We start from the raw sequence: 27,623 nt of genomic DNA, 5'->3' as shown, positions 1-27,623 counted from the left end.
TTTCTATCCATAGCACTCCAGCTACTCAGATACTACGGATTCTTCAAGCCTTCTGTGTACAACTTGGGACCCCCGCACCCCCCACAAACGCTTGCTCTGTACCAGTTCCTCAAGCCCCTCATCGCGTACTCAGGGGTATCATCACCCCCCGCCCCCCGCAGCCAATCCGGGTGTGCCTCCGACCATCCCAGCATCCCCTTCCTCGCGCGCCCCGGGGTCTCCTGAGCCCCTCCCCCTGCAGCCTCGCCAAACCACCCAGCCCGTGGCCGCTGTTTACAAGGACACGCGCTTCCTGACAGTGACGCGAGCCGCCTCCTCCCCTTCCCCACGCTCCAGGAGGGGGCCGCTGGGGGCTCGCGCGACGGCCAATCGGAGCGCACTTCCGCAGCTGACAATCGCCGTATAAAGGCGTGTGGCTCCGGCTGAGCGGCTGGGACCTTGAGCGCGGCAGGCCAGCGTCAGAGCCAGCAGGGAGCGGGAAGCAGGGGGAAGCGACACCAAGAAAGCAAGCGCGCCAGAGAGGGGCAGAGGGACTCGCGAAGCCGTACAGAGCTTCCGCGCACGGCGTCCCGCTGGCCTCTGCCGGCCGGTGCCAGTCCCCGAGACCACGCTTCCAGACACCCAGTGAAGCCACCGCCGAGGACAGCTCACCGCTCGCCGCAGCGAGGCCCGGGGCGGCCCCGCAGGGACCACCCCCAGACCGCCCGGGCCGCCCGGATGTGCACTAAAATGGAACAGCCCTTCTACCACGACGACTCATACACAACCGCGGGATACGGCCGGGCCCCGGGTGGCCTCTCTCTACACGACTACAAACTCCTGAAACCTAGCCTGGCGCTTAACCTGACCGACCCTTACCGAGGTCTGAAAGCACCTGGGGCGCGCGGCCCCGGCCCAGAGGGCAGCGGTGGTGGCAGCTACTTTTCCGGCCAGAGCTCGGACACAGGAGCGTCGCTTAAGCTCGCCTCATCAGAGCTGGAACGCCTAATTGTCCCCAACAGCAACGGCGTGATCACGACGACGCCCACGCCCCCGGGACAGTACTTTTACCCTCGCGGGGGTGGCAACGGTGGAAGTGCGGGGGGCGCAGGGGGCGGCGTCACCGAGGAGCAGGAGGGCTTTGCCGACGGCTTTGTGAAAGCCCTGGACGACCTACACAAGATGAACCACGTGACGCCCCCCAACGTGTCCCTGGGCGCCAGCGGGGGACCCCCAGCGGGACCCGGGGGTGTCTACGCCGGCCCGGAGCCTCCTCCCGTCTACACAAACCTTAGCAGCTATTCCCCAGCCTCTGCGCCCTCCGGAGGCGCCGGGGCCGCCGTCGGGACCGGCAGCTCCTATCCGACGGCCACCATCAGCTACCTCCCACACGCGCCGCCCTTTGCCGGCGGCCACCCAGCGCAGCTGGGCCTGGGTCGCGGCGCCTCCACCTTCAAGGAGGAACCACAGACCGTGCCTGAGGCGCGCAGCCGCGACGCCACGCCGCCAGTGTCTCCCATCAACATGGAAGACCAAGAGCGCATCAAAGTGGAGCGCAAGCGGCTGCGGAACCGGCTGGCGGCCACCAAGTGCCGGAAGCGGAAGCTGGAGCGCATCGCGCGCCTGGAGGACAAGGTGAAGACGCTCAAGGCCGAGAACGCGGGGCTCTCGAGCACAGCGGGTCTCCTCCGGGAGCAGGTGGCCCAGCTCAAACAGAAGGTCATGACCCACGTCAGCAATGGCTGTCAGCTGCTCCTTGGGGTCAAGGGACATGCTTTCTGAGTACCCCTTCTCCGGACGGACATTCCCCCTCCCCCAGCCTGGACGGCTGGACTCACGCCTCCCACAGAGCGAGGGGTCAGGCGGTGGGCACCGGCCCCGGGGGTTAGGGGCAACGAAAACAACACTGGACTCCTGCCGGCCGGCTCTGCGCCCAGTCCTTCCACCTCGACGTTTACAAGTAGCCCCTTTCACGTTTTTTTTTCTTCTGGAAATGGACTCAATTCATATTGAATATAATATATTTGTGTATTTAACAGAGAGGGGAGGAGGGGGCGATCGCGGCGGAGCTGGTTCCGCCGTCTGGTACTCAAGCCTGCTGGGACACTGGGGAGGAGACCCACGCCCCCTACCCTTCCCCCTCTGCACCGTACTGTGGAGAAGAAACACGAACTCCCTAAATAGTTTATTTTAAGATGTGTTTGTGTGTGTGTGAGTTTGTTGTCCTGACTTTTTATTGAATCTATTTAAGTAAAAAAAAAAAACGTTCTTTATTAATTTCTGTTGTCTTTTTTTCCAAGCCTGGCGGACGTAGGGAGGAGAGTATTGGGATGTCCCCACCCCAATGCTGTTTGTGGCCCGCTTCTGTATTTGTGTCCCCTCGCCAGGTCTGCCCAAGAATCTCAGTCCCTCCTCGCGTTCCCTGATCCCAGGAATAGGAAAGTCCAGGGCGGGTACGCAGTCCAGCCACCCCAACACCTGGGGCAGGATGCTTGGGGCGGTACGTGCAGTGCGCAGGCGCGACCCCGCCTAGCCGCGGACGCCGGGGCTTTCCCTGCTGACGCAACGGAAGCGCTGCCCTTATATGGGTGGATGCTGCCTAGTGACGCGGCGGCGGTCTCTGGGCAGATTCCGGGAATCCCCTCCCCCGCTCTGCCGGGCAGGGCCGCGGCGCCCGGAAGGAGGCCGGGATTTTCCCAGGCGGGTGGCTGCCCGGGCCCGGAAAGCCCCAGGCTTGGGTCCAGAGCGTCCGAGGTGGGCGGGCCGCGCTTTTGGGGCCAGGGAGTCACCTAGAGCCTCCCTCCTCTGGTTGGCGCCCTGGCCCCACCGCGCCCACGCTTGTCTGATCTGACCTGGGTGAGGGGTTGCTGCTGCCTGCATGTCCTTGCCGCTTGGGTCCCCCTCACCCTCGCCAGGAAGGGCGGTGCCCGCCTGCCAGTTTCCCCTCCCGGTGCCAGGCGAGGATCGGGGCAACTGCCAGGTCTGGTCCTGCTGGGGCGGCTGCTCTGGCCGCAGAGCGCCTCGACGCTCTCCCGGTGCTCCTTCCCGCACAACTATAATGGGAATGAGGACAGCTGGTGCGCCCCCCGAGAGGGCAGGCTGGCCTGGGAACTGGAAGCACTCAGAACAGCAGAGAAACCAGGCTACAGGGCCGGGATGGGCAGAACAGACACTTTGTTAATTCATTTACAAACTACTGAACAACCTGGCCCTGGCTGGAGACACCGTCCGGACCACAGCAGGCAGACATATAATAAACAAGGAAACACGACTCGTAGATGGTGGTTATGTGCTGAGAAGACACAGGTCAAAGTAGTAGTGATGGGGCAAGGGAGATGAGCTGCTTTGGAGAATGGATTGGGAACATGGACCTTTAATGAGACCAGATTTGAAGACCAGCCGAGAAAATCCTGAGTAACAGCATTCTGCACAGAGGGAACACATGTAGTTCCTGTGGCCAGAGCAAGATCAGCCTGTTAAAGAACAGTAAGAAGCCAGTGTGTCTGGAATGGAATAAACCAGGAGGATGGAGATGAGGTCAGGAAAGACCACACAGGGCCTTGAGCAGAACTGTAGATAAAATTTCAAGGCTGAGATTAGTGACTTCAGTGGGTATTAAGCTGGATAGCAATATTAATGGGTCTATGGATTAAATGAGCTTGTCTATCCAGTTGTGGAAGGAAATGGGGGCCCAGAGTAGAAATGCCACTTGCCTGGGCGCATATATCAAACTACACTCCTGGGAAAATTGCCTTGATCCTGACACCTGCCTCCTAGCCTAACCCTCAACCTTTCACCCTAGGGGCTAATAGGCAGCAACAGGCAGCCCTTCCAACCTGTGGTGGGACAGAGTTTGCCCACTGTGCATATAGCTTGAGCTCCCATTCTTAGTTCTGCTCATACACCCTCTTTCCCATAAGACTGAATTCTTCCTTCAGGCCCAGGAACCTGCCCTAGTAACCATTCACTGGGCTGAGCTTCACATACTTGATCTCTTTTACCATGCATGATGACCTGGCTTGGTTGTTTTTATTACCATTTTCCTGATAAAGAAAGCCAGGAAGGATCACATCTCTCAAATGACATTTGAACGCAGCCTGGCTGATGACCAGGTCTGGGGACTGCCCTCCAAGGCCAAGTCCATGGGCTTGCTCCAGGCAAGGGGCAAATAGCCCCCCTCACCCTATAAACTACTCTTAGGCCTAAAAAGAAAAGCAGTGAACATGGGATAAGACTGCCACCTTGTGTTCCAGATAAGTAACTACAGAGCCAGTTTCTAAGGCCAGAGCTTGGAGGACACCAGGGGTGGGCAAGGGAGTCTACAGGACAGACCACACCAACACAGACTCACATCTGTCCCTAATACTTTATTGGTCACCTCTAGGCCTGTGCCTGGTTGGGCAGCTCCAGGGATGGGTCACCATTCACCACTCAGCTAGGAATATGAAAAGGCCTAGGACTAGCCCTTTCAGGTCACAGACTGTAGAATATGAAGGGGCAGATCTGGCCTTTCCTCGGCCAGCACAGGGCACCCAGGTAGGGGCCCAGAGCCCAAGCTTGGTGCCTGTTTGTCAGCCTAGTTGTGTTTGGAGAAGTATTCCTTGCTATCATCCACATTGGGCTTGATCGTGTCACTCCCTGGCTTCCAGCCAGCAGGACAGACTGTGGGAAGACACAAAAAGGCACATGTGAGGCTACGGTCCCATATTCAAGGCAGGGCACCAGTGAGAAGCAAAGAGAGAGATCCAAGGTGCAAAAGAAAAAGCCCAAAGCCAAGTGGTCCAGGCCCAAGACCATACCACATGTGGACAGAAGTCCCCAAGCCCAGGCATATATTTCTGGCTGACATTTTAATTTCTTTTTGCCCCATCTCTCCCCCTTATCCTCACCCCTACTAGACTTTGAGAGACTATGATCAGGCTATGCCCTGAGCCCAAGAAGTTACTCTGATCCAACTAATTTTATTCAAGTCTGCCTTGGCACATGCCTTCTCAAATACCTTCTCTAAAGATTTTTATTATTAGCCTCCAGCTCCCCACCCTCATATTGGGGTATCTCCCCCCACCAGACTAGAAACTTCCTGCAGATAAGACCCTGAGCTGAATCAGCTCTGGGGCCCTCACATCCATGTGAGGTCACACAGGTGTCCACAAAGGGACGGAGAAGGGGCTGCGTACGTGCCCAGGCATGAACACATGTAAATGTGCCCACTCACCTTCCCCATGCTCATCGGTATACTGAAAGGCCTGAACCAGCCGAAGAGCCTCATCCACAGAGCGCCCCACAGGCAAATCATTGACAGTGATCTGGCGAAGGACACCTTTGCCATCGATGATAAAGAGGCCCCTGAAGATATAAGGGTTCACAGTGAAGATCTGGGAACTCCCACTGGCAGGGCCAGGGGAGGGAGCATCATCTCCCTGCCAGCCACAGGCTTAGGGCAGGGAGGGCATCACCCAAAAGTGGTCCCCTCACCCTGAGGATGGGGGACCCCTGAGCACCCCACAGTACCTGTAGGCAATCCCCTCATCTTTCTTCAGCACGCCATAATCATGGGACAAGCTTCTGGTTACATCAGCCAGCAGGGGGATATTCAGAGGGCCCAAGCCTCCCTCCTTCCGGGGGGTGTTAATCCTGGGGGTGGGAGAGACAGGACTGGGACCTCAGAATGCCTGGCACAGCAGGGTCCTCACCCTGTGGGCCTGGGTGTGATAAAAGCTGGAGAGGGGTTGCTGGAGGAGAGAGATAAGGGGCTTTAGAGCAAGGCCCTGGAGTCCCACCCACCCCACCCTGAAATGGGTGCAGGGGGCTGTTTCCACAGCTGGGAAGACTAAGCTAATGCTCTCGTTCCAATAAAGTGTTTTCAAATTTGCTGTGGTCTGCGACATCTTAGGACACAGCCCCCAACCTCCTTCCTCTCTAGCTGTGACCTAGGGACCAGCCCTTCATGCCCTTCAACTGGAGTTGCCACCTTCTTGAAATAGTTCTCGGAAGGGAGGCTGCTTTGCCTTAAGTGAGATAAAGCGTTTGTAACTCCACACCAATTAACTAAATTCCACATGTTAATTACTGTCGTCATCATCATTAAGGACCTGGGCGTCATTATATCCATTATTTTCAAGATGGGAAAGGGAGGTGCAGAGGTTGAGTGACAGCAACTGGAACACACGGCTTGGACCTTGCAGAGGTGTAGGTTTGACTGCACCATCCCTCCCTACAGGTTCCCACTCATACCAAGCCAGGTGGGTGAACTGCGAGTCGACAGAGACCCCCAGCACCTCGCAGCCCAACTTGCGGAAGTCCTCGGCATGCTCGCTGAAAGCGATGATCTCCGTGGGGCACACAAAAGTGAAGTCCAAAGGGTAGAAAAAGAGGACCACATATTTGCCTGGAGGGGCAGTAATAGAGAAGTGAGGGGCTAGCCCCTCCGAAGCCAGGGCTCCGCCCCTCCTGGGCCCCTCCAGGCCGCCCTCACCTCTGTAGTCTGAAAGCTTCACCTCCTTGAAGGCGCCATCCACTACGGCGGTGGCCTGGAAGTCCGGGGCGGGCTTTCCGATGTGAGCGTTTCCGGAGGCCATGACTGAAAGCTGAGACCCCCCTCCGCCCCCACCGCTCGGTCAGTGTGCCCGCGAAAGACCCTTTGTCCTCGCTTCTGAAGGTCACCCTGCGTGCTGGGCCCGGTGACTGAGTCAGAGAGGCTGAGGCTTCCTCATAGTCTAGAACTCTCCTTGGTACCGACTCTGCGGGGCTTTTAGACCACGGGAGACCCGCCCCCCCCCCCCCTACGTCCCCTGCCAACCAGAGAGGTTCAGCTGCAGCCGCCAAGCTTTCCCGTAGCGTGCGGTGATGCGGGCTCACCGCCGGGGGAGAAAACTCCAGCAAGCAGGGGACGGGAAGCTCGCCAAGGCCCTGGCCTCGATTTCCCCACCCCATCCCCAAAGACAAAGGCGGCCACCACGCACGGTGAAAAACAAAGGCAGCCAGCGCTGAAGTCTGGAGAGGGCCGGAGAGGCTCCAAGGGGGCTTTCCCCCAGGGATGCGCCCCAGGTGTCCCTACCTGCGTGGGGAAGGGTGGGACACACAGAGTAGCAGACTAGCTGATTCGCGTTCTCCGAGACAAGTGCTCCCAGGACAGCAGAGCCTTTTATGCGCGGCCCGAACCATGACGCTCAGGGCCAGGGGTGGTGATGAGAGGAGCGGTCGGGTCCACTGCCAACCTAGTGGAGGGGGAGCGGAGCAGGCGGGGTCTGCAGCGGGGGGAGACGCGCAGCCGCGGGCCGCGCCCGCTGCGTCCACCCGCGAGGGTAGTGAGGGTCCCACAGACCCCGCGCGGGGCTCGGCCCCGGAGCGTGGCCGGGGCGGTTGGAGTCCGCATGGCCCGGAGCCCAGCTGCGCTACTGCTGTCGCCTCTGATATTCCTGCTGCTGACAACGCCTGTCCAGGTCTCCCCCGACTACCATTACTTTGGCGATCAGGGAGAAGGAGACACCTGGGAGCAGTTACGGCTGCAGTTTCAGGGGAAAGGTAACCGCAGGCTGCGGGTGTGACGGTGCGGAAAGATGCCCCCTTGCCCCACTTTGTCAGGTGGCTGCAAACAGATCCTCCTCCACAAACTTCAGATCTCCGCCCAGCTCAGCACTGGCGGCCTCCGTTGGACTGGACATTTTTTTCTGAGGCTCAGTTTTCTCATTCGTAAACTGAAATAGAGTGCCTTTAAGCATCTTACACAGGGAGAGGGGGTGTGAGTAGGACCCAAGCGGACACATCCATAAAGACATGGGTAAGTGATGGGAAGGGCGGAGATAAAGAAGGCGGCAGGTCAACTTCTGAAGTCTGAGAAGAAGCCTGGCTGAAGAAGATAGGCAACCAATGCAGCTGGCATGAGAAGAAAATTTAAAAAACGCCAAGATTTGGGGGAAAGAGTGTTGCCAGGGAGCGGGAACAGCATATGACAAGGCCAAAAAGACTGACAGAAGAATGGAAAGATGCCACTGTTATGTGATGGAGGCTTGGCGAGTTAGAGCCTGTCTTGTAGATGCTAGGGGAAAGTCAGAAAAAGAACCCTGTAAAGGGAAGTGGTTAAGCGCTCAGTAAGTTGTAGTTGTTTTAAGAGCGATCATACTCATTGTGTTTGTTCTAAGAGCTAGCACAGTGCAGGGGCTCTAAGTATCTCTATTATGGTAATTATGTCATTTAATTTACCACCTGACAGACCTGCTGGTCAGGTGGCACGGTGCTCGCTGGAAAGGCTTAGAATTATATCCCTGAAGACGGGAGTCAGCTTCTGAGGGTGGGCACGAAGGGTGTTGTACTACAGTCCCAACTGGCACAGGTGGGAAGTGTCAATTTGCAGTCCCTCTGGGTCACTCACCAGATGTGTGAGCTCAGTAGAATGGCTTGCTCTTTCTAGGTCTCAGTTTCTCCACCTAGGACTAATGGGAAGACTAAATGAGATCCATTACGGCAGGGCGCCTGGCACAGAGGCACAGCGCTGCAAACCTGAGCTGTTGCTGTAGTGTCTTTAGTTTCCTCTCTCTCTAGAGGAGGGCCTGGGGGTAGATGCCCCGCCCCCAACTGGCCCTTCCACATCTCTAGACGCGGAGGACTCGATCCTTGGCCCGTGGGGAAAGTGGCGCTGTCTTTGCGACCTGGGCAAGCAGGAGCGCAGCCGTGAGGTGCTGGGCACAGCGCCGGGCCCAGTGTTCATGGACCGCGAGAACCTAGTGCAGGTGCGGCCCTGCAGGCAACGGGACTGTTCATCCTGCAAGCCGATCGACTGCGACTGGAGGCCCTGAGTGTGGGTGAGAGACAGGCACAGAGAAGGCAGGCCGGAGTGGTCTGGCAACTCCCCAGGGTGGGCAGCAACAAAAGGACAATGGGGGGCGCAGATTAGGTGGAAACCTGGAAGGGGGAGCAGGGGCCCTAAGTCTGGGGTTTAAGGGTGGTAAGGGGAAGGAGAGAGCTGAGTCCGGAGGTCTGAAACCTTGGGGCGGAGCTTCGAAAGTGACCCTTTCCACCTAGTTTTCCAAACTCAGAGCTCTGCGGTCCATCTCCGGAACTACGATTCCCAGGAAGCTGCACCGCAGTGGCGTAGGCTTTGCCTTCGCAAACGTCAACGGCGGCGGGAGCGTTGGGGGCGTGTCCTATGCGCTGATTGGTTGGGCCCGCGTTAAACGCGCCCGGATCGGAGCTTCCACTCCTAGTTCCTGCAGCTGGTGGCGGCAACTGGGACGGCATGGATCTCGGAAAACTGGAGACAGACAATACGGGGCGCTGTCGTCTGAACTCACCTGTGCCCTCAGTGTGTCGCAAGGAGCCGTGCGTCCTGGGTGTCGATGAAGCGGGCCGGGGCCCGGTGCTGGGTGCGCCCCAAGGGCCGGGGTGAAGGAGGGACGTGATAAGGGGGTTGCAAATTACACTGGAATGGGAGCCGGAATTGCACTGGATTCGGTGTGGGGGGTGATAGTGGTGATAGCCATGACATTAGTGATGGCGCCGGAAAATGTGATGATGAAATCGGGGTGGCGACTTTCATGGGCTCACTAGTTGGACCCCCATTTCCGCAGGCCCCATGGTCTATGCCATTTGTTATTGTCCTCTGTCACGCCTGGCAGATCTGGAGGCCCTGAAAGTGGCAGGTGAGCCTTTGGTGTATGTCTGGGAAGGAGGTTCCTGGGTATGTGTAGAGGCGGGTCTACAGTGGAGGGAGGGAACAGGAACTGGGATACCCAGCCACTCTCCTTCTCTTCCAACCCTTCTCTCAGACTCAAAGACCCTGACGGAGAGCGAGCGGGACAGGCTTTTTGCGAAAATGGAGGAGGATGGGGACTTTGTGGGCTGGGCACTGGACGTGCTGTCTCCAAATCTCATCTCTACCAGCATGCTTGGGCGGTGAGGGGTCCCTGGGAGGGGCCAGGATGGAGGTGCAGCCAAACTGGGCTGGAAGGGATCAATGGCTGGAATGAGGCTGACTGGGCTCTGTCCCCCACTGCAGGGTCAAATACAACCTGAACTCTCTGTCCCATGATACAGCCACTGGGCTGGTTCAGTTTGCGATGGACCAGGGTGTGAAAGTTGCTCAGGTGAGCTAATTGTTGTGTTGCTCCATTTGATCACCTTAGGATAATGTGGGGTATGAGTGCAGGGGGCAACTCAGCATCAGACATATCTGTAGTAAGTACCTCAGGAATATTTGTTGCTGCTGTTGACTTTCTACTGTTTTTCCTACCCTAAATATGTGCCCCACTGAGGACCATGGTGGGGCCCCCAGCCCCACCCATATCTAAAGGCTCAGTGTCCAGAACAAATCCCACATCTGTCCACCTGTCCTAATGCAGGGCACCCTCTGGTCCTGGACATCTGCCTCATCCTCTTCAGTGTCCTCCCCTATAATCTTCTCCCAATATAGCAGCAGCCAACTGTCATTTTTTCAAAATGTAAACCTAAAAATTTTGATTTTCTGATCACCATAGAAATTAATTAAGTCGGGAAAATTCACAGTCGGGGAGGAGAATGAGATTAAATTACTGGAGAGAAATATAAGTAGGCATGGTATCAAATGTTCAGAGGCAAAGAACCAGCTGTTTTGAGAAAATGACAAGGGCAGATACACTTGAGGTAGGGAATGGAATAAGGGAGGCCTTACTGAGGAGGTGGCTGACATTCAGAACTGGAATGTGGAGCTGACAATACGGTACTGGAACAAGGACCCTACCTTTGAGTTTATAACCAAGTCAGGTAGATGGATGTTCAGCTGGTAAGCAAATAATAAAGGTGATTTCTGAGAACAATAACTACTGTGGAGATCACTTATCTCCCTGACCTTCTCTCTGCTCCAGTCTCGGGGCCTTCCTACTCCTATCCAGCATACTGGACACGGTCCCACCTCAGGGCCTTAGCACTGGCCATTTCCTCTTCCTCAAACACTTTTCCAGATCTCCATCCACATGGCTCATTCATTCCCTCATCTCTCTCAGGCCTTTATTCCAATGCCATCACCTCAGGGTGACATTCCCTGAACCACTCACCTCTGTTTAAAATGCCAACCTCCTCTAGGCCCTGGCCAGGAATAGTTCAGTTGATTAGAGCATTGTCCTGATATGTCAAGGTTTTGGGTTTGATCTCCGGTCATGGCACAAACAAAAAGCAACCAATAAATGCATAAATAAGTGGAATAACAAATTGATGTTTCTCTCTCAAAAAAAATTATCAATAACAACTTTAAAGGTGACAGCTTCTTCCAACTCTCTCCTGTCCTTTATTATTTTCCTTGTTTCTTGTCTGTGGCCCTTACCAGGGTGTTCCCTCCATGAGAACATGGATTTTTGTCTGTTGTGTTCACTGTGTAGGTACCGGTATTAAGTGCAGCCCATGGCATGCAGTAGGTGCTCAGTAAAATGTACAGTGGGTGTAGCCTGATCAGGAAAAGCCTCTTTGGGAGGTGATGCATGAGCTGAGACCCCCAGAGAAAGATGCAGCCTGGGACAAGCTAAGAGAAGAGTATTCCAAGCAGTGGGCAAAGGCTATGAGGCTGGATCATTTTCACAGTTGTTTATCCCAATGTTTGTTGAATGAATACATTTCTGTCACTGCTAAAGGTATTTGTGGACACTGTGGGACTGCCAGAGACATACCAGGAGCGGCTGCAGCAACGTTTTCCCAGCATTGAGGTGACAGTCAAGGCCAAGGCAGATGCCCTCTACCCCGTGGTCAGTGCTGCCAGCATCTGTGCCAAGGTCAGCCCCCTTGCTGTCCATAACTGGCTCCCAGCATCCCTCAGGGCAAGGATGTGGCTGCCTTGAGGGAAGGAGGTCCCAAGTGCCTATCTTACCCATAGGTGGCCCGAGACCAGGCCGTGAAGAACTGGAAATTTGTGGAAAAACTAAAGGATCTGGACACCGATTATGGCTCAGGCTACCCCAATGGTGAGCAAATGGTGGTCGGACTGCTTTGGGAGCTGCCCTGAGGTAGTGATGCTGATGATAACTGTGGCAAGGCAGGCCTGAGAGTGGTTCTGCTTGCCCTGCTCCATAGTGGAGGAGGCTGAGGCCCACTTGGGGCTACTTGCTCATGGCCGGTGTGTGGCAGAGCTGGTTTCCGGCTAGTAGGCTCCTTTCTCCCTTCTCCCTCCCACCCTCTCTGCTGTCTCTGGAGCCCCAGTGAGGGATTGAGACCCATGGTGGGTGCCTGCGCATTTGTTAAGGGAAAGGGGACAAAGTGAGCGGCACCAACTTGTGTCCAGTGGCCCCAGCTCACATCGTTCGGTTTTTTCCCTGTGATGAGGCTTAGTTTCCTTTTGTGAAGTGGAAGTGATTGTGCTTCCCTCAAACACACGCAAGGGCAGATTCAAAGATTTGGTGATTGGGTTCAAGGAACCCCCTGGTCCTTCTAAGACCCAGGAAGATTCGCAGGTGGGTGGGACGACACAGTCTGTGATTGAAACTTGGGTAAGGCCAAAGTGAAGAAACCAGGTCCAGGCCAAAAACAGTTTGGCCAGCATTCAGTGCTTACTGAGTGCCTGGTAGACACCATGCAGGGCCAAGCCCTGGGGACATAGCTGTGAGCAAGACAAACAAGGATCTCCCTATCCACTGAGCTCATGGTTAACGTGGGGAAGATGGACGTTAACCTTAAAGTCCACCCATGCTGGTTTAATGACTCTTGTCCTTAGGGAGTAAGAGAGGTGTCTTAGAGGCAGTCTTTTTAAGTAGTATCTTGAGCAAACTGTTGGCCAGGGGAAGAGTCGGAGGGAAACTGCACGTGCAAGGGTCCTGAGGCAGGAAGATGTCTCAGACAGTGGGAGGTGCCTTAGGTACTCCAGAGGAGGCCTGAGATGAGGTGGTATGGCCTCAGATGGCAGTCTGAGGAGCTGGGACGGTATGGCTGTCACCATTGCCCACCCGCCCCTCCCCTAGATCCTAAGACAAAAGCATGGTTGAGAAAGCATGTGGAGCCCGTGTTCGGCTTTCCCCAGTTTGTCCGGTTCAGTTGGCGCACAGCCCAGAGCATCCTGGAGAAGGAAGCAGAAGATGTTATGTGGTGGGTATCCCAGAGGTGCTGTAAGGAGGGAGGGAGGCTAGGGCTTAGCCCTGCCTGGGAGGGCCGCCTCCGTCCCCCCCCAAAGATGATCAGGGTTATCATCTCTCATCCACAGGGAGGACTTGTCGACAGGGGATCAGGAGGGACTAGGGAGGATCACATCCTATTTCAGGGAAAGCCCTCGAAACCGCCCGCGCCTGTCCCACCGGTACTTCCAAGAGCGTGGCCTAGAGTCAGCCACCAGTCTCTAGGAGTCAGCCTGTACCCCTTTTACCATCCCCCCAGCTTGTGATTAAAATTGCTTAAGGAAAACCAAGTGTGAGGGTTGTACTGTGGGATGGAATGGGGTGGGGGTGTGCTCTGTGGCTGGATCCAGCTACAGAGTTTTGCACCCTAAACAAGATGGGCAGTGTTTGATTGATTTTATTTTAATATCTATGTTTGTATGATACAGAATTAAGAAGGACCATACTGAGAAGCACCCTGCCCCAGCCCACTGGCTGTTTGGGCTGCAGTAACAATACACCACAGACCAGATAGCTTAGGGTTTTTTTTTTATCCTCACCTGAGGATATCTTTATTGATTTTGGAGAGAGAGGAAGGGAATGGGGCGGGGAGAGAGAGAGAGAGAGAAAGAAAGAAACATTGATGTGAGAAACATCAATCAGTTGCCTTCAATACGTGCCGCAACTGGGGATTGAACCTGCAACCTAGGTATGTGCCCTGACCAAGAATTGAACCCTCAACCTTTTGGTGTATGGAACAATGCTGCAACCAACTGATCTACCCAGCCAGGGCTGGGTGGTGTATTAACAACGGACATTTCCTTGAATGATGTGGCTCAGTGGATTGAGCACCAGCCTGCAAACCAAAAGCTCACCTGTTTGATTCCCAATTCCAGGTCAGGGCACATGCCTGGGTTGTGGGCCAGGTCCGCAGTAGGGGGCATGCAAGAGGCAACCAATCTATGTTTCTCTTGCTCACTTTTTTCTCCTTCCCCTCCCCTCTCTCTAAAAATAAACAAAATCTGGTCCTGGCAGGAATGACTCAGTGGACTGAGTGCTGGCCTGAGAACTAAAGGTCACCAGTTCCATTCCTGTTGAAGGCACATGCCTGGGTTGTGGGCCAGATCCCCAGTGTGGGGCACAGAAGAGGCAACCACACATTGATGTTTCTCTCCCTCTTCCTCCCTTCCTTCCCCTCTGTCTAAAAATAAATAAATTAATTAAAATCTTAAAAAATAAAAATAAAATCTTAAAAAGAAAACACCCAACATTTATTAAAATTCTGGAGGCTGAAAGTCCAAGGTCAGGGTATCAGCATGGTCATGTTCTGGTGAGGGCTCTCTTCTGGGTTGCAGACTGCTGACTTCTCACTGTGTCCTCACATCAGGGACAGGGTGAGGGATCTCTGTGGGGTCCTTTTTATAAGGGCACTAATTCTATTCCTTTTCTTTTTTACACTTTTTATTGTACTTTTACATTATCTTTTGGTCCCCTTATACCCCTTTCCCCCACTAATACTAGTTCCATTCTTGAGGGCTCCACACTCATGACCTAGGCACATACTGAATGTTATGCCCCCTAATACCGTCGTCTTTGGGGTCAGGATTTCAACATGGGAACTTGGAGGGACACCAATATTCAGACCATAGCAGGTGCCTTCTACAGCCTTCCAGATATAACCCGTTACAAACATGTGTGAACAGATACATTGTCTTCTGAAATTTTCTCTATTTTTTTTTAATTTATAGAGAGTGGGGGAAGGAGGGAGAAAGAGGGGGAGAAACATCGATGTGAGAGAAAAACATCAATCATGCCCTAACTGGGGGCTGCCCCACAACCTAGGCATGTGCTCTGACCGGGAATCAAACTGGCAACCTTTTGCTTTATTGGACAATGTTCAACCAACTGAGCCACACTAGCCAGAGCTGCAATTTCATTTTTTACACAAGTGGAAACAAACTATATTCTAGATAGTGCACATTACTCTTTTTACCACATATATCTTAGAGGTAATTTCCAATGGGTATCTAAAGACTTTATTTGCTTTGTAGCTGAAGAGCCCTACATGACAGACTGTTCTGTAGTTTAACACCTCTTTATAAACACTGAGTAATCACTCAGCTTGCTGTTAAATCTCTGTAATAGGGAATGGTGGTGATAATTTGCTATTTCTTGTATACAGCTTTGTAGGATAAATTCCAAGAGGTGGGGTTGCTAGGTTAGAGAATCTGTGTGTTTATAACTTGGAGAAGAGATATTTTCAAATTTCCCTCCTTGAAGGCTGGCACCCAATGGGCACACCCATCAGCAATATAAGTGAGCACTGAGGGCAGGGAATGAACCTGGTCCATTTCAGTAGTGCCTGGACACAGGAGGCGTCCATCAATCTTGCTCTATTGAACTAGAAGAAATCTTGCCTTGCCCTGGCTGGTGTGGCTTAGTGGATTGAGCACCAGCCTGCGAACTGAAGGGTCGCTGGTTTAATTCCCAGTCAGGGCACATGCCTGGGTTGCAGGCCAGGTCCCCAGACAACTGATCAATGTTTCTTTCCCTCTCTTTCTCCCTTCCTACCCCTCTCTCTAAAAAAATAAATAAAAATCTTAAAAAAATAACACACAAAACCCTGTGTTTTCCAGATGAGAAGAATTAGGAGTAGTGCTTACAAACCAAATCCTGAGTTTCAGTCCAGCCCTTTGCTTTAGGGTTTTGGGAGAATGGGGAGGGAGGAAGGGGGTTTCTCTTGTGTCAGGGAGCTTCTTGGTGGCACACAGTGGGAGCACATGTGCCCTGGTCAGCCCTTCTTCTGACCGCCCCCCCCCCCTTTTCTGACACCTGAATGCTCCAAGTTACTGAGACAAGTGCTCCAGAGTACAGGCCACCAGCATTCACACCTACACTAGTGAATAGTGTAGGCGCTAACCCTAGGACCTGCATATTAGAAGTGAGACACCTATCGCTCTGGTGACTATCTTTCCCACCTGTTTCCCCAAGAAGCTGCCACATCATTTGCTCTAGTAGATGACTTTATTCCAGGGTGGAGGGAAGGGGGAAATGAGCTAGAGTTGGCTTGTTTTTCTAATAATCTGGAGTCTGGGGCTCCAGGGAGGAGGGACAGGGCTGAGAGGGAGAGAGGGTAGAGTTCTGAGTGTCTAGAGGGGCCAGCCGGGCAGGGGGGTGGGGGTACAGGGATCTGTCTCCCATCTAAGCACAGTGTCTCTAGGGGCCACTGCCGCTTCCACTGCCACTCCCGCTGCCTGTAGCCTCCCCAATCCAGGTGTGAGGGTGGCGGGAGGTCAGGAAGGTGGTTTCCCGGGCCCTCCGTCCCTGTCTGGGATGTGGAAGCACCGAGATGGAAATGTTGAGGCAGTGACCAGCGCCAGGAACAGCCACCGGCAGTGCAAAGCCAAGAACCGAGCGGCAAAGGTCCACTCCGTCAGTGAAGGTCTGGGAGAAGAGGTGGAGTTAGTGGGGGGAGTGCAGATACCTTGGGGATGTGGCCCTCTGGTGCAGGCAGAGAGCAGTTTCTCAGAACCTTGGCCTTAGGAAGAGAAAGGCCCCCAAGTTCCATTGATGATAGGGGCCAGAGGGGCAGTCTTGGGGCAGGCAATTCCAGCCTCTGGGTCCTCCTGGGAATCTAGGGGAGGGGCCATAGTGGGGGGGGGGCGGGGGGGCTTGGGGAAGGCGAATAGTTAGTTCTTACTGGTTCCCAAGGGACTGGGGCTTTGGGGAAGGTGACTTGGGCCTCTGGGTCTTCAGATTGTGGGTGGGCCTAGAACAGAGACAGTCCCTTGGGAAGGGCAAAATCTAACTGTGGACATTAGGGGGGCTGCATCCATACATGTGAATGTATTTCACTGGGGGAGGTTGGGCTGTAGAAGGGGGAAGGGTGGGGACTTGAGAATGCCAGGCCCAACTCTGGGGCCTAGGTGGTTTAAGATAGCACATACTAAGGGGAGGTTTCAGCCTCTTCCTAGTGCCCTGTTCCATGCTCACCTGGCCATAGGTTCTGCAATCAAGGTTGCAGTCTCTCTTTTCTAGGAGTGGCAGCCAAGTCGGGCCACAGGTGATATCACTTTTACAGGTGGCAAACCTGGGGTTGGTGTGTGCAGAAAAGAAGGTAGGTAAAGGCTCTGCAGTTTCGTTCCAGTGGGATTCCTCCTCTCTGAGGATCCGTGCAGTGTATGCTTCTCTCCCATGCAGGCACCAACACTTAGGCCTGCATTGGAGCAAATGCCACCCTCCAGATTTCACCCCACCCCATATTCGCCACACATACCCAGGGCTCTGTCACCACTGGCCGCATCCCTGCCCACCACAGACCTTCTGTTCTAGGTCAGCCCCTTAAAAGACTCAACCCTTTCAGCTTCTCTTTTCAAGAAAGAGGCCCCGTCCCTTTGTTTAAGAACCAAGTCCAACGGAGGCCACTTGAAGGAGTTGCCAATTTTCAAAGCCAGGAACTCTACAAGCTCCACCCCTTTCTGCCTAACCTCTAAACACTAGGCCTCAGCCTTTAGAACTTGGCCGTAGTTGGAGGCAGGCCATGCCCCTTCAAACACTAGGACCTGCAAGCTGCAGATCCCACTTCGGCCCTGCGGAGATGGGCCACTCGCCTCACGCCCCGCCTCTCCTACCAGACATGGCAGAGCTCCGCGCAGAGCGACTGTGTCTGGTGTATCCCCAATAGCTGGAAGCGGAAACGACTGCGGAGGGCAACTTGGAGGTGTTCCAGGAAGGATTTGCACCTGGACATCGGGAAAGACAGGTCCAGATGGGTCAAGATGCGAGGAGCCTCTGACCCCCTGACCCCTAGCTGGGGAAACGAGCAAAAGCCCAAGGAAATACACAGGGAGGGGGCAGGGGGCTGTACTCACCCAGGGCTGGGCTCCCCACAGCCCTCTGAGAAGATTCCAGGGTCCAGTGCCTCTGGTGTGTCCACCTCTGAGGAACAACAAACGGCAATGGAGAAGGGAACTCCTTTTACTTGGGGTCTTGGATCCTCAGGTAGGGTTGACCCTATTTATGTAATTCCTCCCAATCATAAAACTTAAAGACTGCTTGAGGTGCAATGCAGCTTCAAGTAATAATAATCATTTATCTTAATCAGCTACTTATTTTTATGTTGCTGATAGTGTTATAAGTTCTCAAATGCTTGCATAAACCCCTTTACAACACCCCCATGCGGTAGGTCTATTCTACTTATTAATGACCCGCATGAGACCGATAGAGGTTAAGTGACTTGCCCTGTGGCACCCAGCTACACAGTGGCAGAGCTGGGATTTGAACCCAGGCAGCCTCACTACAGAGCCTGTGCTTTCTAACCATCAGTCTTCAGCACTAGTCCAGGCTGCCTATCCTGGTCACCCTAAGCCTGTGTCACAAGAAAATTCTGGCATTGCTAGGTTGCAGTGGGAGTTCTAGGGTGTTGGGGTTAGGCTGGGTCTAAAGTGCTCACCTGCTCGGTGCAGCTGGCCTGTGCTCAGATCAGCCACCAGCCTATGGTGTCTCTGGGACCTAATGGGGAGTGAATGGCCCCCTCCACAGGCCCTTAGCAGGATCCATGCCAGGGTCAGTTGCAGGGCCCGGACCAGGCCCCTGGGTTGAGTACAGCCCCTGCAAGCCATGTCCACCTGAGATAAGAGTCAGCTGGGTTACGGGATGAGTTTGGCCATTCTCTTCTGGGAACTCAGGGTGGTACTCTTGATGCACACCCAGGAGATGGTGCCAGGTGGAACAGAGAGCAGTTGAGGAGTCATTGGCCAAAGACCTTAAAATTCCAGGGTGCCACCAAGGCCTGTCTCTGACCCAGTATCTCCCCCCACCCAAAGAATGGTGTCCCCTCCATCTCTTCAGGTCCATGTGCCTCCCAGTTTGACCATGCTGCCCCTCCCCCCTCACATCCAACAGGACCTCTCAACCTATTCAGCCTTCAGGCAACCCCCTCTGTCCTCAAAATTAAGGGGACATTCCAGCTCTTTCAATGTCCCTCTTTTGTCCAGTAATTCCTCCAAATCTTCTGACCAGTCTCCCTCCTTCTCAATCCCCCAGTCCCCGGGGGCCCCTCTCATGGTCACCTTCTCTCAGCCTACAATCAGCTTAGGGGCTGCCAACCAGGGCCAGGCCTTCCGAGCCAAGCTTGGCTGTGGCGGGAGTTGGGTTCTGCCGCTGGGGTCCAAAAACCCCAGGTCGGAGGAAACTGGGAGTCTGTGGAGACAAAATGATTCCCTACCCTCCTATGCCCCCTTGGGGCCACCTCTCACCGCTTAGCCGCACTGGGGTCGAGGGCGCTGCTGAGACACTTCAAGGTTAAGTCCAGGAAACTGGGTCTGAGGAAAGGGGCGTGGTTTGGTGCAAGGGAGGTGTTTCCCACTACCCCGCCCCCTGTTCAGCTGACCAAAGGCTGGAGAACCTGGACCGGTGTGAATACATACATCCTTGTGTTTGCTTTTATGTTGAGGTTGTGGCTAAAACTCTGGATCTATATGTGTGGGAAGTGCGTGTGTGTGCTGGGTGAAGTGTGTTTGTGTGGCAGTGTGTTGAATGTGTTTGTTGTGTGTAGTTTGTATGTGTCTCTTGTGTGATTGTGTGTTCAAAATCTGGATAAGCAGGACTGTTTATGCCCCAAGCCAAGTACATCCAGTTGAGTATGAATCAGGTAATAAATGGAGGGGAGGGGAGAGGAGGATCGTGTTAGAGTGTGTGTACTGTGAAAATGTTGGACCAGTGAATAGATAAAGTCAGTCCATAAAGGTTGTTGACCATAAATGTTTACTATGAGTGAACAAGGGGGTGTTGCCATGGGTACAAAGGATGTGTCTGCATCTGAAATATGTGTGTGTGTCCCTTTGTAGTTTCTGTGTGTGTACCTTGAAAACATTTCCTCCATTCATTCATTCATTCATTCAACAAATATTTATTGAGCACCTGCTGTGTGTCAGATTCTGGGGATGCAGTAGTGACCAAGACATGAAAATCTCAATCTATAGACCTGACATTTTAGTAGAGCCTGGTAAGAAAAATAGCCCTGCGGTTGGTGTGTGTGTGTGTGTCCATGTTTTGTTTTGGGAGGACAGTGTGTCTGCATGCTGGGTCAGAGTTTGTGTGTAGCTGAGCTTCCTTTGGTTTTGGGACTGTGTGTGTGTGTGTGCGCGCTTTGTTGAGTGTATGTGTTGTGTGTGTACTTACTGTATATGGGTATGTTTACATTTTCTAAGTATGTATTTGCAGAATGTGAGTTTGTGTGTATCTGCTGAGTATAGGTGTATGTATTTGCAGTGTGTGTTTGTAAAATATATGTTTGCTGAGTGTGTAACTATGAGTACATGAGTCTGGTGAGCATGTGTTATTTTGTGTTTGTGTGTGTGTGTTTGCAGAGCATATGTGTACATGTGTACACCTGTCCTCATAGATATGTTTTTGTGCATATGTGTTTTTGTGGGTGATGACCACTACCACAAATCCTTCCCTTCTCAGGCTAGTGCAGAGTTTTTGTCTATTTTACTGCTGTAGTCCTAGGTCCCAAAGCACTGATTTGCCCACAGTAGGTGCTCAATACAAGTCAAGTAAATGAACCGATTGCAAGCACTGTCTCGGGGCCCCTCTTGGGCACCCATTGATGCCCTGGAGGCGTCAGCAACCAAGACCTGACGGGCTTAGCCTTCCCTCGGCCCATCTTGGGGTAGCGCAGGGTGTTCGTAGGTCATATCTGCCCATGCTGTGGTCTGCCTCCCTCCAGCCATTCCCCTCCCCTGACCTCAGACTCCTTCCCTGAGCATGTGTTTCAGCACTGTGGACAGGATCTCGTGAGATCAGCACCACGGAGAGCTCTCACGATGGCAGGAGTGAAAAGGGGCGACACCAGCGGAATCTGGCCCTTGGACACCGAAGTATGAGACACGGACTCCAGGAGACGGCAACCCAAACATGCTGACAGAGACAAACAATAACTTAGGCAAAGTCGTAGAGATGAGGAGTCTGGCGTGCGGGGAACACGCAGACCAAGACTTCGCTGTTGCCTTCCTTGACAGGCAGGGGTCGCTCCGGTCTAGTGACGCGCCTCCCACGGCTTTCGGGCCAGTTAAGGGCTGTACCTTTTGGGAAGCCCCTTCTACCCTGTCTTCCAATGACTGGAGTCAGGGTGGGGAGCCCTCCAACACTTTGCTCTCTAACTCTGGTCGGTTTGGCCTCAACTGTGGGAACACTGCGGAGGGTGGATTGAAAGTCGCTTCAGCTGTCCCCCTCCCCAAAGACCTGCTCATCGCTCCTATAAATATAGCTGGGTCTGGCCTGGCTCCTTGATCCTGGCGGTAAGGGAGGGGTCAGTAGAGCGGCTGCAGGGCTCTGCTTGGGAAAGGGGGCGGCACGTGGATGTAAATGTTTTCCTGAGGGGGCATCTCCCGTGAGGACCGGTCTTTGGGTGAACATGTCACTCTAAATGTCTCTCCTTGGGATGTGAGGGTCTTGTGGGTGGGAACAATTTCCCACAGAGAATATAGCAGGTTCTCCACGTGAAATGTCACCCATGGAGATTTTTCTATGCGGAAATGTTTCTTTCTGGGGGAGGGGGCTTTTAGAGGAGGTGTCGCCTCGTACAGACCATCTGTCTTAGGAATCATTTTCAGGGTGAGGGGAGGGTCTGGTTGGAGAGGGTCTCGCGTGGAGACTGTCCCCCCGGGGAATGTGTCTTCCTGAGAGGATCGCTGGGGGCGTCGCATGGGGAATGCATCTCAGTGAGAATGTCTCTCTCGAGGTGTTTCGTGGGGCATGTCTCTCCCTGGGGGTGTCTCCTTATAGGGGTCTCTCCGTAGCTGGGCAGTCTCGGGTTATCTAAAGGCCCCTCCCTTCCCCCTCCCTACCTCCCCCACCTCCCAGGGCGGGGAACCTCGGGCCGAGGCCGGCTCGGGTGCCCAGACGCAGTGACGGTACCCGACCCGCCCCACTTCGCTCCGCCCCCCCTCGTCCCCCTGGCCACCGCGCGATCCCCGATCCCCGCTTCTCCCTCCCTCCCTCCCTCTTCCCTCCTCCCGCCGCCGTCGCCTCCCTCCTCCCTCCCCCGGGCCGCAGCCGCTACCGCTGCAATGGACGACTCCGGCCTGATCCGCCGCCGGAGGCTGCAGGTAGGTGGTAGCCCCAACCCTGGTAGAGGGGAAGGGGTCGGCGCCCTGGGGCGGAGCCCAGCTGGGGCGGGGAGAACTTGCGCCAGGTTCGGCCCGGCATCCCCTCTCCGGGCCTGGGGGTTGCTACCCGCAGGGAACTCGGCGGCCGCGCGTCCTGCCGCGCTGGGAACCCCGCCCCTCAGGCGCCGCCCGGGGATCCAGGAAGCTGAAGGAGGGGGTACAGCCGCACTCCACCTGGAAGACAGCCTCAGGAGCGCCTGGCCCGCCCGAGGGGAAGGGGGCTAGGACCGAAGTCATTGCCCTGGCACTCTGCCAGGCTGGGGATGAGGGGGTGTAGAGCAAAGTTAATGCCCAAGGGCCCCAGCCCTTCGGGGCCGCCAGTGCCGCCACAGCCATAAACATGTTTGTGTGGCAGCTTCGTCCCCTACCTCCTCAGGAGACCCTTTTGGAGGTGTGAGGACCCCCCTGCGACCTCCATGCACCTGTCTGGCATCCAGGATTCTTTCTACTGACCTAATTGGACAGGCACCTAGACAGCCTTCCTCCTCACTCTTTATTCCACCCCGCTTTACTACACCTCCCCCCATCCTCAAGTCCAGGGCAGCTTGTGGGTGGGCGGGAGCGATTTTTAGCTCCTTGCGGCCTTAGAAGATGCTGGTCTCCAGGCTGCGCAGCCGCGGGAGGTGTGAGTCCACTGCACGGAGTGGGACCCTGAGGATTGTTGTGGAGTACAGGAAGGCAGGGACAAATCCAGACGTCAGCAATTCCCACTTCCAACATGGGTGGGGATTCTGAAGCTGAGAAGGGTCTTTTCCTATCTTCGGTGTGAGCTTCTAAAGATTAATACAGGGGCTTGGTGTTGCTCCCAAACTGACCCCAGAGGGAAAACTGATCAAAGCCTCACCCCACAGCCTGCCTGGGATCTGGCCCTTCTGAGCCTTGTTGGAGCTCAGCCCTATGCTAGATAATCTGGAGTAGCTTACATAAAGCCTTACGTGGACCCACATCTCTTGCCTGAAGCTTGGGAAAAGAAGGGGAAGATTCAAATCCTCATCCAGAGCCTAGTCCTTTTCTGGACTCCTCTAATCCATCGTCCTTGAGGCTGGAGACCAGGGAAAGCTGATCAGTCATTGCAGCAGGAAAAATCGGAGTGAGACTGCAGGAAGGACTTTCCAGGCGTCTGGATGATGCTGGAGCTAGACCTGTGTTGGAAAGCTATCAAACAGAGCCTAGATGGCCCCATCTAGGAGCCTTGGGATCCTCAGGTCTTCCCCGAATTCCCTCCTCATTCCAAGGCTGACTTAGGGGGAGGGTTCTGAGAAAAGGGAGGGAAGGAGCTGTGACAAAACCAGAGCAGATGCTGAAGGAGCCAAACGGGGTACTCGCCCTCGGGTCTCCAGGAAAAAGGAGGGAAGGGGCGGTGCCTGCAAGGGGTGTGTCCCCGCCCTCCAGGCGGACGCCTATTTCCATTGGCTCAGTGCCACGCGGGATTTCTGTCTCTCTCGCAAGACCCCACCCCCAGCCCGGGATCCTCCTACTCACTCTCCAGTCCATCCGGAGGCTACCTCTAGTCTTAGGTATTGGTGCCGGAGTCTTGCCCCTATCTCTTCCCACTGGGAGGGTTAAGCAGTTTGCTACCCAGATACACCTTCACACTGGTGCAACCGTTTAGGAACTGTACCTCCCACAACTGCTGTGCGCCTGAGGGTTCCCTGTGAGCAGTTGGGATTGTATATATAGACAGCATCCTAGATTCCGATGCCCTGTCTGCAGAGCTGTCCATTAATCCTAGGGAGAAGTAGCATCCGCTTGGCACAGCCGCTGTGCAGCTGGGGATGGATGTGGCGTCCTTTTACACTGACGCCACGGAACCAAATCCTCTAACGCTCTAGTTTGCCCCTTTGTTCGACTTTAGTATGTTTAAGGGCGCTACCGGATGGGGCCAGGTTTGAGGACTTCTTCGACAGGGGCTTAAATGTTCCCCAGGGGCTTACACTCGAAGACCAAGTGTACCCCTGCCTGGAGTCCTGGGCTCCGTGGCCAGAAAAATCCAGGTCTTGATTTTGCTTGGGCCATTGCAGTCGCGAGACCGGCTAGGCTGATCCAAGAGGACGCTCATTCAAGCTGATCTTGCAAAGACAAGGGAAAAACCCGGTATGGATTTTAGGTCACCCAATGGCTCGGGATGGCAGGTCTGCTGAGGTGGACAGTGTGCCCTTTGACTCTGATCATACATGTGTCCTTCATACATGGGAGTGGGAAGTCCCTCTGGCCCATCTTCTATCACAATGTGTCCATTCCTGATCCCAATGTATCCACAAAAATTCCTGTTCCCATGACCTCATATTGAATGCTAACTATGTACTAGGCATGATTCTGAGGTGCTAGACACCTATATCATCTCAGAGAAATCTCTAGGAGGCACAACTATTGCAAGGTCATTTGCCAAGGATATAAGAGGCTAACCTGGGATCTGAACCCACGGCTTCCTGCTTTTCAGAGATCCCAAAAAAGATTAATTTTCTCCTGGTTGGAGTCCTCAACAGAAGGGCTTAGGAAACCCTCACCCCAAATCTTGAAGCCCTACCCAATCCCCTTTATTCACATCAGCCTATGGACTCAGAACTGGCTGGGAGGCAGCACCCTCTCTCCCCATCGCTCTTGGAAAAGGGTTCAGACCTGTGTAATTTCTGGTCCATTTAGTGACCTGTATGCTTGACAAGCGGAACACAACCATCTTCTGATGTGTACACATAAAGTTAGTGGCTACCAATTACCACTGACATTATAAAAAAAAGAGACCACCTAGCCACTGCCTGATTCCCAATTCAAACCTCAGTTTTGAGCCACCTAACTATTCCCACCCCCAACTCTGTGGATCTGATGGAGAGTGGGATAGAGCTCTCAGATTGTGGAGGAATCATTCATTAATTCATCCTTTCATGCTTGAGCATGCCAAGTTTATTCCTGACTCCAAGCCTTTGCGGTTTCCTCTACCTTGATTGCTTTCTACACAGGTCCTCCCAAAGCTGCTTCTTTACATCAAGCATCTTAAAGGGCACCTCCCCCAGCAGCCCTCTCAGACCATTGCGACCCCTCCTAGCCATTTTTCATCACATCACTTTGCTTAATTTTATTCATGACAACTTATTACTGCCTAAAATGATGTCGCTCATGCCTACATTGTTCTTGTCTCCTTCCATCCTCTAAATGCTAGTCACAAAAGGGCAGGAACTTTTTATTTGTCTTATTTACTGCTGTGTTCCCAGTGCCTAGCACAGTGCCTGGCATGCAGTAGGAGCTCAAGAAATATTTTTTAAAATGAACTCCTATTTCATTTGCTCATACATGCATTGAGATACCAACTTAGGAGTTCTCCATGGGGCCCTGTGCTGGTCTCTGAGGGTCGGGGTGGGGGTGGGAGGGAGGAATTAACCTGGTACGCCTCACCGCTACCCCCCAGTCCTCAGCGCGTGGCCAAGGGTGCAGGTGATAATACTGATGAGGGGCCTGGGCCATCCAATTTCTCCTGAGAAGACTTGAGGGCAGTGGCTGCTGGCCAATGCTGACCTCTATCCTTTTTTTTTAAATTATTTTTAAGATTTTATTTATTTTTACTTCTATCCTTTTTCTCCTTTGCCTTCCAGAAGGATTTGCCCCTGCCTCGGAAAAGCAGCAGGTGAGCCTTGGGGAGAGATGCTCTGAGCTGGACGCCCCTTCTCCCGCCGCGGTTTGGGGCCTCTTCTAGGCGCGCTTGCGGGCGGGGCCTGGCGCACTGGAGTCCCGCTGCGCCCCCTCCTGGCAGGCAGCAGCCGCGCGGCCCTCCCTTCCCCCCGCCCTTCTCTGCCCGCTGCGGCTCCAGCCTCCACCCCGCGCGCTCCCTCCCCGCGCCGCCGCTGCTGCCGCACCTGCCACCATGTCGCCGCCGCCGGGTCATGTCTGACTCTCTCTGGACTGCGCTTTCCAATTTCTCGATGCCCTCCTTCCCTGGCAGCAGTATGTTCCGCCGCACCAAGAGGTAGACCCCCGATCCCTCAGACCCTGACCCAAGCCTCCCCACCAGCCGCTACCGCAGGGTGGGGCTCGGGATGCTGCACCCGGCCCAGCTGCGCCAGAGGTGCCCGCGCTGCACCTTTCTGCCAGGGATGGGGTTGAATGGGGGCCAGTGTAGAGTCGAGACTGGGGGGGCGCGCTGGAAAGAACCGCTGCCGGGGGGAGGGGGCTGCTGCGGGGGAGGGGGTGCAATGTCTTTGTCTGCTGGCCCTGTGGGCTCTGGCAGCTCAGAGACGGTAAAGGAAGAACGGGAGGGTAGGGGTTTGGCACTTTCAGAACAATAGCCGCAGCCTGGCTTTCCCCCACCCCCAAGCCGCATGTTCTGGGCGCGCTAATATGCTCAGTCACTGCGGTGGGGGCGGGGTGAGGGGATTGAGGGGCTGGGGTCTCTTTCCTCGAAAGGTTGGCTCCTGAAGGGCAGAAAGAAGGGGGGGTACTTTTATCATGGCACAAACTTGCCCCCCAACACAGCCTCATACGGAAAACAGTGACATACAGCTTCACGTTGGACATGATCACACACACACACACACACACACACACTCCAGCCCTAGTGGCCCAGATACACCCGGGAGGCACGACAAATACCTAGTCATACAGTGGCCATATGTCAAACACCTGCAGAGACACACAGGGACACCCCCAGTCTCACACAGTAACAAGTAAACCCACAGGTACACTATTGTGTACACTTGTAAACACCCAATAAGATGTTACCTGTATGGTGACACACAGGATTATGCAACTGGAGATGCACAAGACACATATGTGGCAATGACATCCATGCATCCAGTGTTATAACACATGATATCACCCTAAGCATCTCACATGCTGCATCACATGGGTGTCAAAATAAACATGGAATTTTGCAGAGAATGAGACACACAATATTACATATTATCACATGCAAGACTCATACAGGGAATGTCACACACGATGGCATGTTCAGACATGCCCAGTGTCACAGGGTGTTAAACCTACACACTGTAGATGCCACTGTGGACCCTCATGGTGAATGTCATACACAGATAGTGACAGTCTCTCATACAGACTTAGAATGCTACACGACGACAGACACACACACATACAGCAGAAATCACACATCATGCAGATGTTACAGCACACAGTGGCACATCTAGTCATGCACCAGTGACATTATACATTGTGTCATATGATGTCACACTAGTACATGCCCAGTGCTGAACTCACACACTGGGTGCCTGCCACTCGTGGATACATGCAGCAAATGTCACACACAGACACTCAGTACCTCCAGTAGTGTCACATAGACAACATGACTATCACTCCGTGACTGACACTATGCCCCACATGGCCCCACATGGTTCATATCAGAAGTCTCTCACATACACATCACGCCTGTATTCCCTCCCATACACAGTCCTGCCAAGGCCTCCACTGCCTCCTCCTTTACTAC

General features: G+C 54.2%; 6 protein-coding genes across 20 annotated transcripts in view; 4 read left to right on the top strand and 2 right to left on the bottom strand.

Annotated features, from left to right (window-relative positions):
• The first annotated feature begins 437 nt into the window (after positions 1-437).
• On the top strand, positions 438-2,256 carry JUNB (JunB proto-oncogene, AP-1 transcription factor subunit). The gene has a single exon (XM_028521650.2). The coding sequence runs from the start codon at positions 718-720 to the stop codon at positions 1,759-1,761; it is 1,044 nt and encodes a 347-aa protein (XP_028377451.1). The 5' UTR covers positions 438-717; the 3' UTR covers positions 1,762-2,256.
• A 2,070-nt stretch (positions 2,257-4,326) lies between these two features.
• On the bottom strand, positions 4,327-7,174 carry PRDX2 (peroxiredoxin 2). Of its 3 annotated transcripts, none has more exons than XM_028520938.2 (6): positions 7,037-7,174; positions 6,455-6,577; positions 6,214-6,367; positions 5,491-5,613; positions 5,195-5,325; positions 4,327-4,641 (listed from the first exon to the last, which is right to left on the bottom strand). In XM_028520938.2, the coding sequence occupies exons 2-6, from the start codon at positions 6,555-6,557 to the stop codon at positions 4,556-4,558; spliced, it is 597 nt and encodes a 198-aa protein (XP_028376739.1). In that variant the 5' UTR covers positions 6,558-6,577; positions 7,037-7,174; the 3' UTR covers positions 4,327-4,555. The 3 variants fall into 3 exon arrangements, with proteins under 3 accessions (XP_028376739.1, XP_028376738.1, XP_035888327.1); XM_028520937.2 differs by having other exon boundaries at positions 6,455-6,566; positions 7,037-7,159; XM_036032434.1 differs by lacking the exon at positions 7,037-7,174 and having other exon boundaries at positions 6,455-6,594.
• Positions 7,175-7,318: 144 nt separating this feature from the next.
• On the top strand, positions 7,319-13,333 carry RNASEH2A (ribonuclease H2 subunit A). 4 transcript variants are annotated; one of them, XM_036032429.1, is made up of 10 exons: positions 7,319-7,503; positions 8,575-8,780; positions 9,183-9,341; positions 9,546-9,617; positions 9,744-9,870; positions 9,974-10,061; positions 11,577-11,714; positions 11,816-11,903; positions 12,894-13,017; positions 13,133-13,333. In XM_036032429.1, exons 3-10 carry the CDS (start codon positions 9,215-9,217, stop codon positions 13,266-13,268), a joined length of 900 nt encoding a protein of 299 aa, XP_035888322.1. In that variant the 5' UTR covers positions 7,319-7,503; positions 8,575-8,780; positions 9,183-9,214; the 3' UTR covers positions 13,269-13,333. The 4 variants fall into 4 exon arrangements, with proteins under 4 accessions (XP_035888322.1, XP_035888321.1, XP_028375416.1 ...); XM_036032428.1 differs by having other exon boundaries at positions 9,015-9,341; XM_028519615.2 differs by having other exon boundaries at positions 9,001-9,341.
• On the top strand, positions 7,353-8,774 carry LOC114503688 (thrombospondin type-1 domain-containing protein 8-like). The gene is made up of 2 exons (XM_028521327.1): positions 7,353-7,503; positions 8,575-8,774. The coding sequence occupies exons 1-2, from the start codon at positions 7,353-7,355 to the stop codon at positions 8,772-8,774; spliced, it is 351 nt and encodes a 116-aa protein (XP_028377128.1).
• A 2,694-nt stretch (positions 13,334-16,027) lies between the features above and the next one.
• Positions 16,028-19,358, bottom strand: RTBDN (retbindin). Of its 3 annotated transcripts, none has more exons than XM_036032431.1 (6): positions 19,249-19,358; positions 18,475-18,649; positions 17,894-17,960; positions 17,654-17,764; positions 17,016-17,112; positions 16,028-16,466 (listed from the first exon to the last, which is right to left on the bottom strand). In XM_036032431.1, the coding sequence occupies exons 2-6, from the start codon at positions 18,641-18,643 to the stop codon at positions 16,239-16,241; spliced, it is 672 nt and encodes a 223-aa protein (XP_035888324.1). In that variant the 5' UTR covers positions 18,644-18,649; positions 19,249-19,358; the 3' UTR covers positions 16,028-16,238. The 3 variants fall into 3 exon arrangements, with proteins under 3 accessions (XP_035888324.1, XP_035888325.1, XP_028375417.1); XM_036032432.1 differs by having other exon boundaries at positions 19,280-19,347; XM_028519616.2 differs by having other exon boundaries at positions 19,094-19,334.
• A 2,671-nt stretch (positions 19,359-22,029) lies between these two features.
• The window catches only part of MAST1 (microtubule associated serine/threonine kinase 1), a 29,154-nt gene continuing 23,560 nt past the window's right edge, over positions 22,030-27,623 (top strand). For 2 of the 8 annotated variants that reach the window (XM_036032424.1, XM_036032420.1), the window contains exons 1-2: positions 22,030-22,135; positions 25,783-25,814. In XM_036032424.1, coding sequence (XP_035888317.1) covers positions 22,097-22,135; positions 25,783-25,814 — 71 coding nt within the window. In that variant the 5' untranslated portion in view covers positions 22,030-22,096. Of the gene's footprint in view, positions 22,136-25,782; positions 25,815-25,988; positions 26,253-27,623 lie in introns of those variants that run through there. The other 6 variants (XM_036032419.1, XM_036032418.1, XM_036032421.1 and 3 more) reach the window with 5 other exon arrangements.

The sequence above is a fragment of the Phyllostomus discolor genome, chromosome 8 (genome assembly GCF_004126475.2).
Source record: "Phyllostomus discolor isolate MPI-MPIP mPhyDis1 chromosome 8, mPhyDis1.pri.v3, whole genome shotgun sequence".
NCBI lineage: Eukaryota > Metazoa > Chordata > Mammalia > Chiroptera > Phyllostomidae > Phyllostomus > Phyllostomus discolor.
This window is presented reverse-complemented; position numbering and strand designations above follow the sequence as displayed.

What these genes read in the sequence shown, in the direction of transcription:
- RTBDN (XM_036032431.1), bottom strand. Translation starts at nt 18,643, where the DNA reads ATGGCTTGCAGGGGCTGTACTCAACCCAGGGGCCTGGTCCGGGCCCTG. An exon ending in AGGCCAGCTGCACCGAGCAG is followed by an intron (nt 17,961 to 18,474) that starts GTGAGCACTTTA and finishes GTTGTTCCTCAG; the next exon opens with AGGTGGACACACCAGAGGCA. An exon ending in TGTGGGGAGCCCAGCCCTGG is followed by an intron (nt 17,765 to 17,893) that starts GTGAGTACAGCC and finishes CCCGATGTCCAG; the next exon opens with GTGCAAATCCTTCCTGGAAC.
- PRDX2 (XM_028520938.2), bottom strand. Translation starts at nt 6,557, where the DNA reads ATGGCCTCCGGAAACGCTCACATCGGAAAGCCCGCCCCGGACTTCCAG. An exon ending in GAAGCTTTCAGACTACAGAG is followed by an intron (nt 6,368 to 6,454) that starts GTGAGGGCGGCC and finishes CTGCCCCTCCAG; the next exon opens with GCAAATATGTGGTCCTCTTT. An exon ending in TACCGATGAGCATGGGGAAG is followed by an intron (nt 4,642 to 5,194) that starts GTGAGTGGGCAC and finishes GTCTTCCCACAG; the next exon opens with TCTGTCCTGCTGGCTGGAAG.
- LOC114503688 (XM_028521327.1), top strand. Translation starts at nt 7,353, where the DNA reads ATGGCCCGGAGCCCAGCTGCGCTACTGCTGTCGCCTCTGATATTCCTG. An exon ending in GCTGCAGTTTCAGGGGAAAG is followed by an intron (nt 7,504 to 8,574) that starts GTAACCGCAGGC and finishes CCACATCTCTAG; the next exon opens with ACGCGGAGGACTCGATCCTT.
- RNASEH2A (XM_036032429.1), top strand. Translation starts at nt 9,215, where the DNA reads ATGGATCTCGGAAAACTGGAGACAGACAATACGGGGCGCTGTCGTCTG. An exon ending in CTGCCAGCATCTGTGCCAAG is followed by an intron (nt 11,715 to 11,815) that starts GTCAGCCCCCTT and finishes TCTTACCCATAG; the next exon opens with GTGGCCCGAGACCAGGCCGT. An exon ending in GAAGCAGAAGATGTTATGTG is followed by an intron (nt 13,018 to 13,132) that starts GTGGGTATCCCA and finishes TCTCATCCACAG; the next exon opens with GGAGGACTTGTCGACAGGGG.
- JUNB (XM_028521650.2), top strand. Translation starts at nt 718, where the DNA reads ATGTGCACTAAAATGGAACAGCCCTTCTACCACGACGACTCATACACA.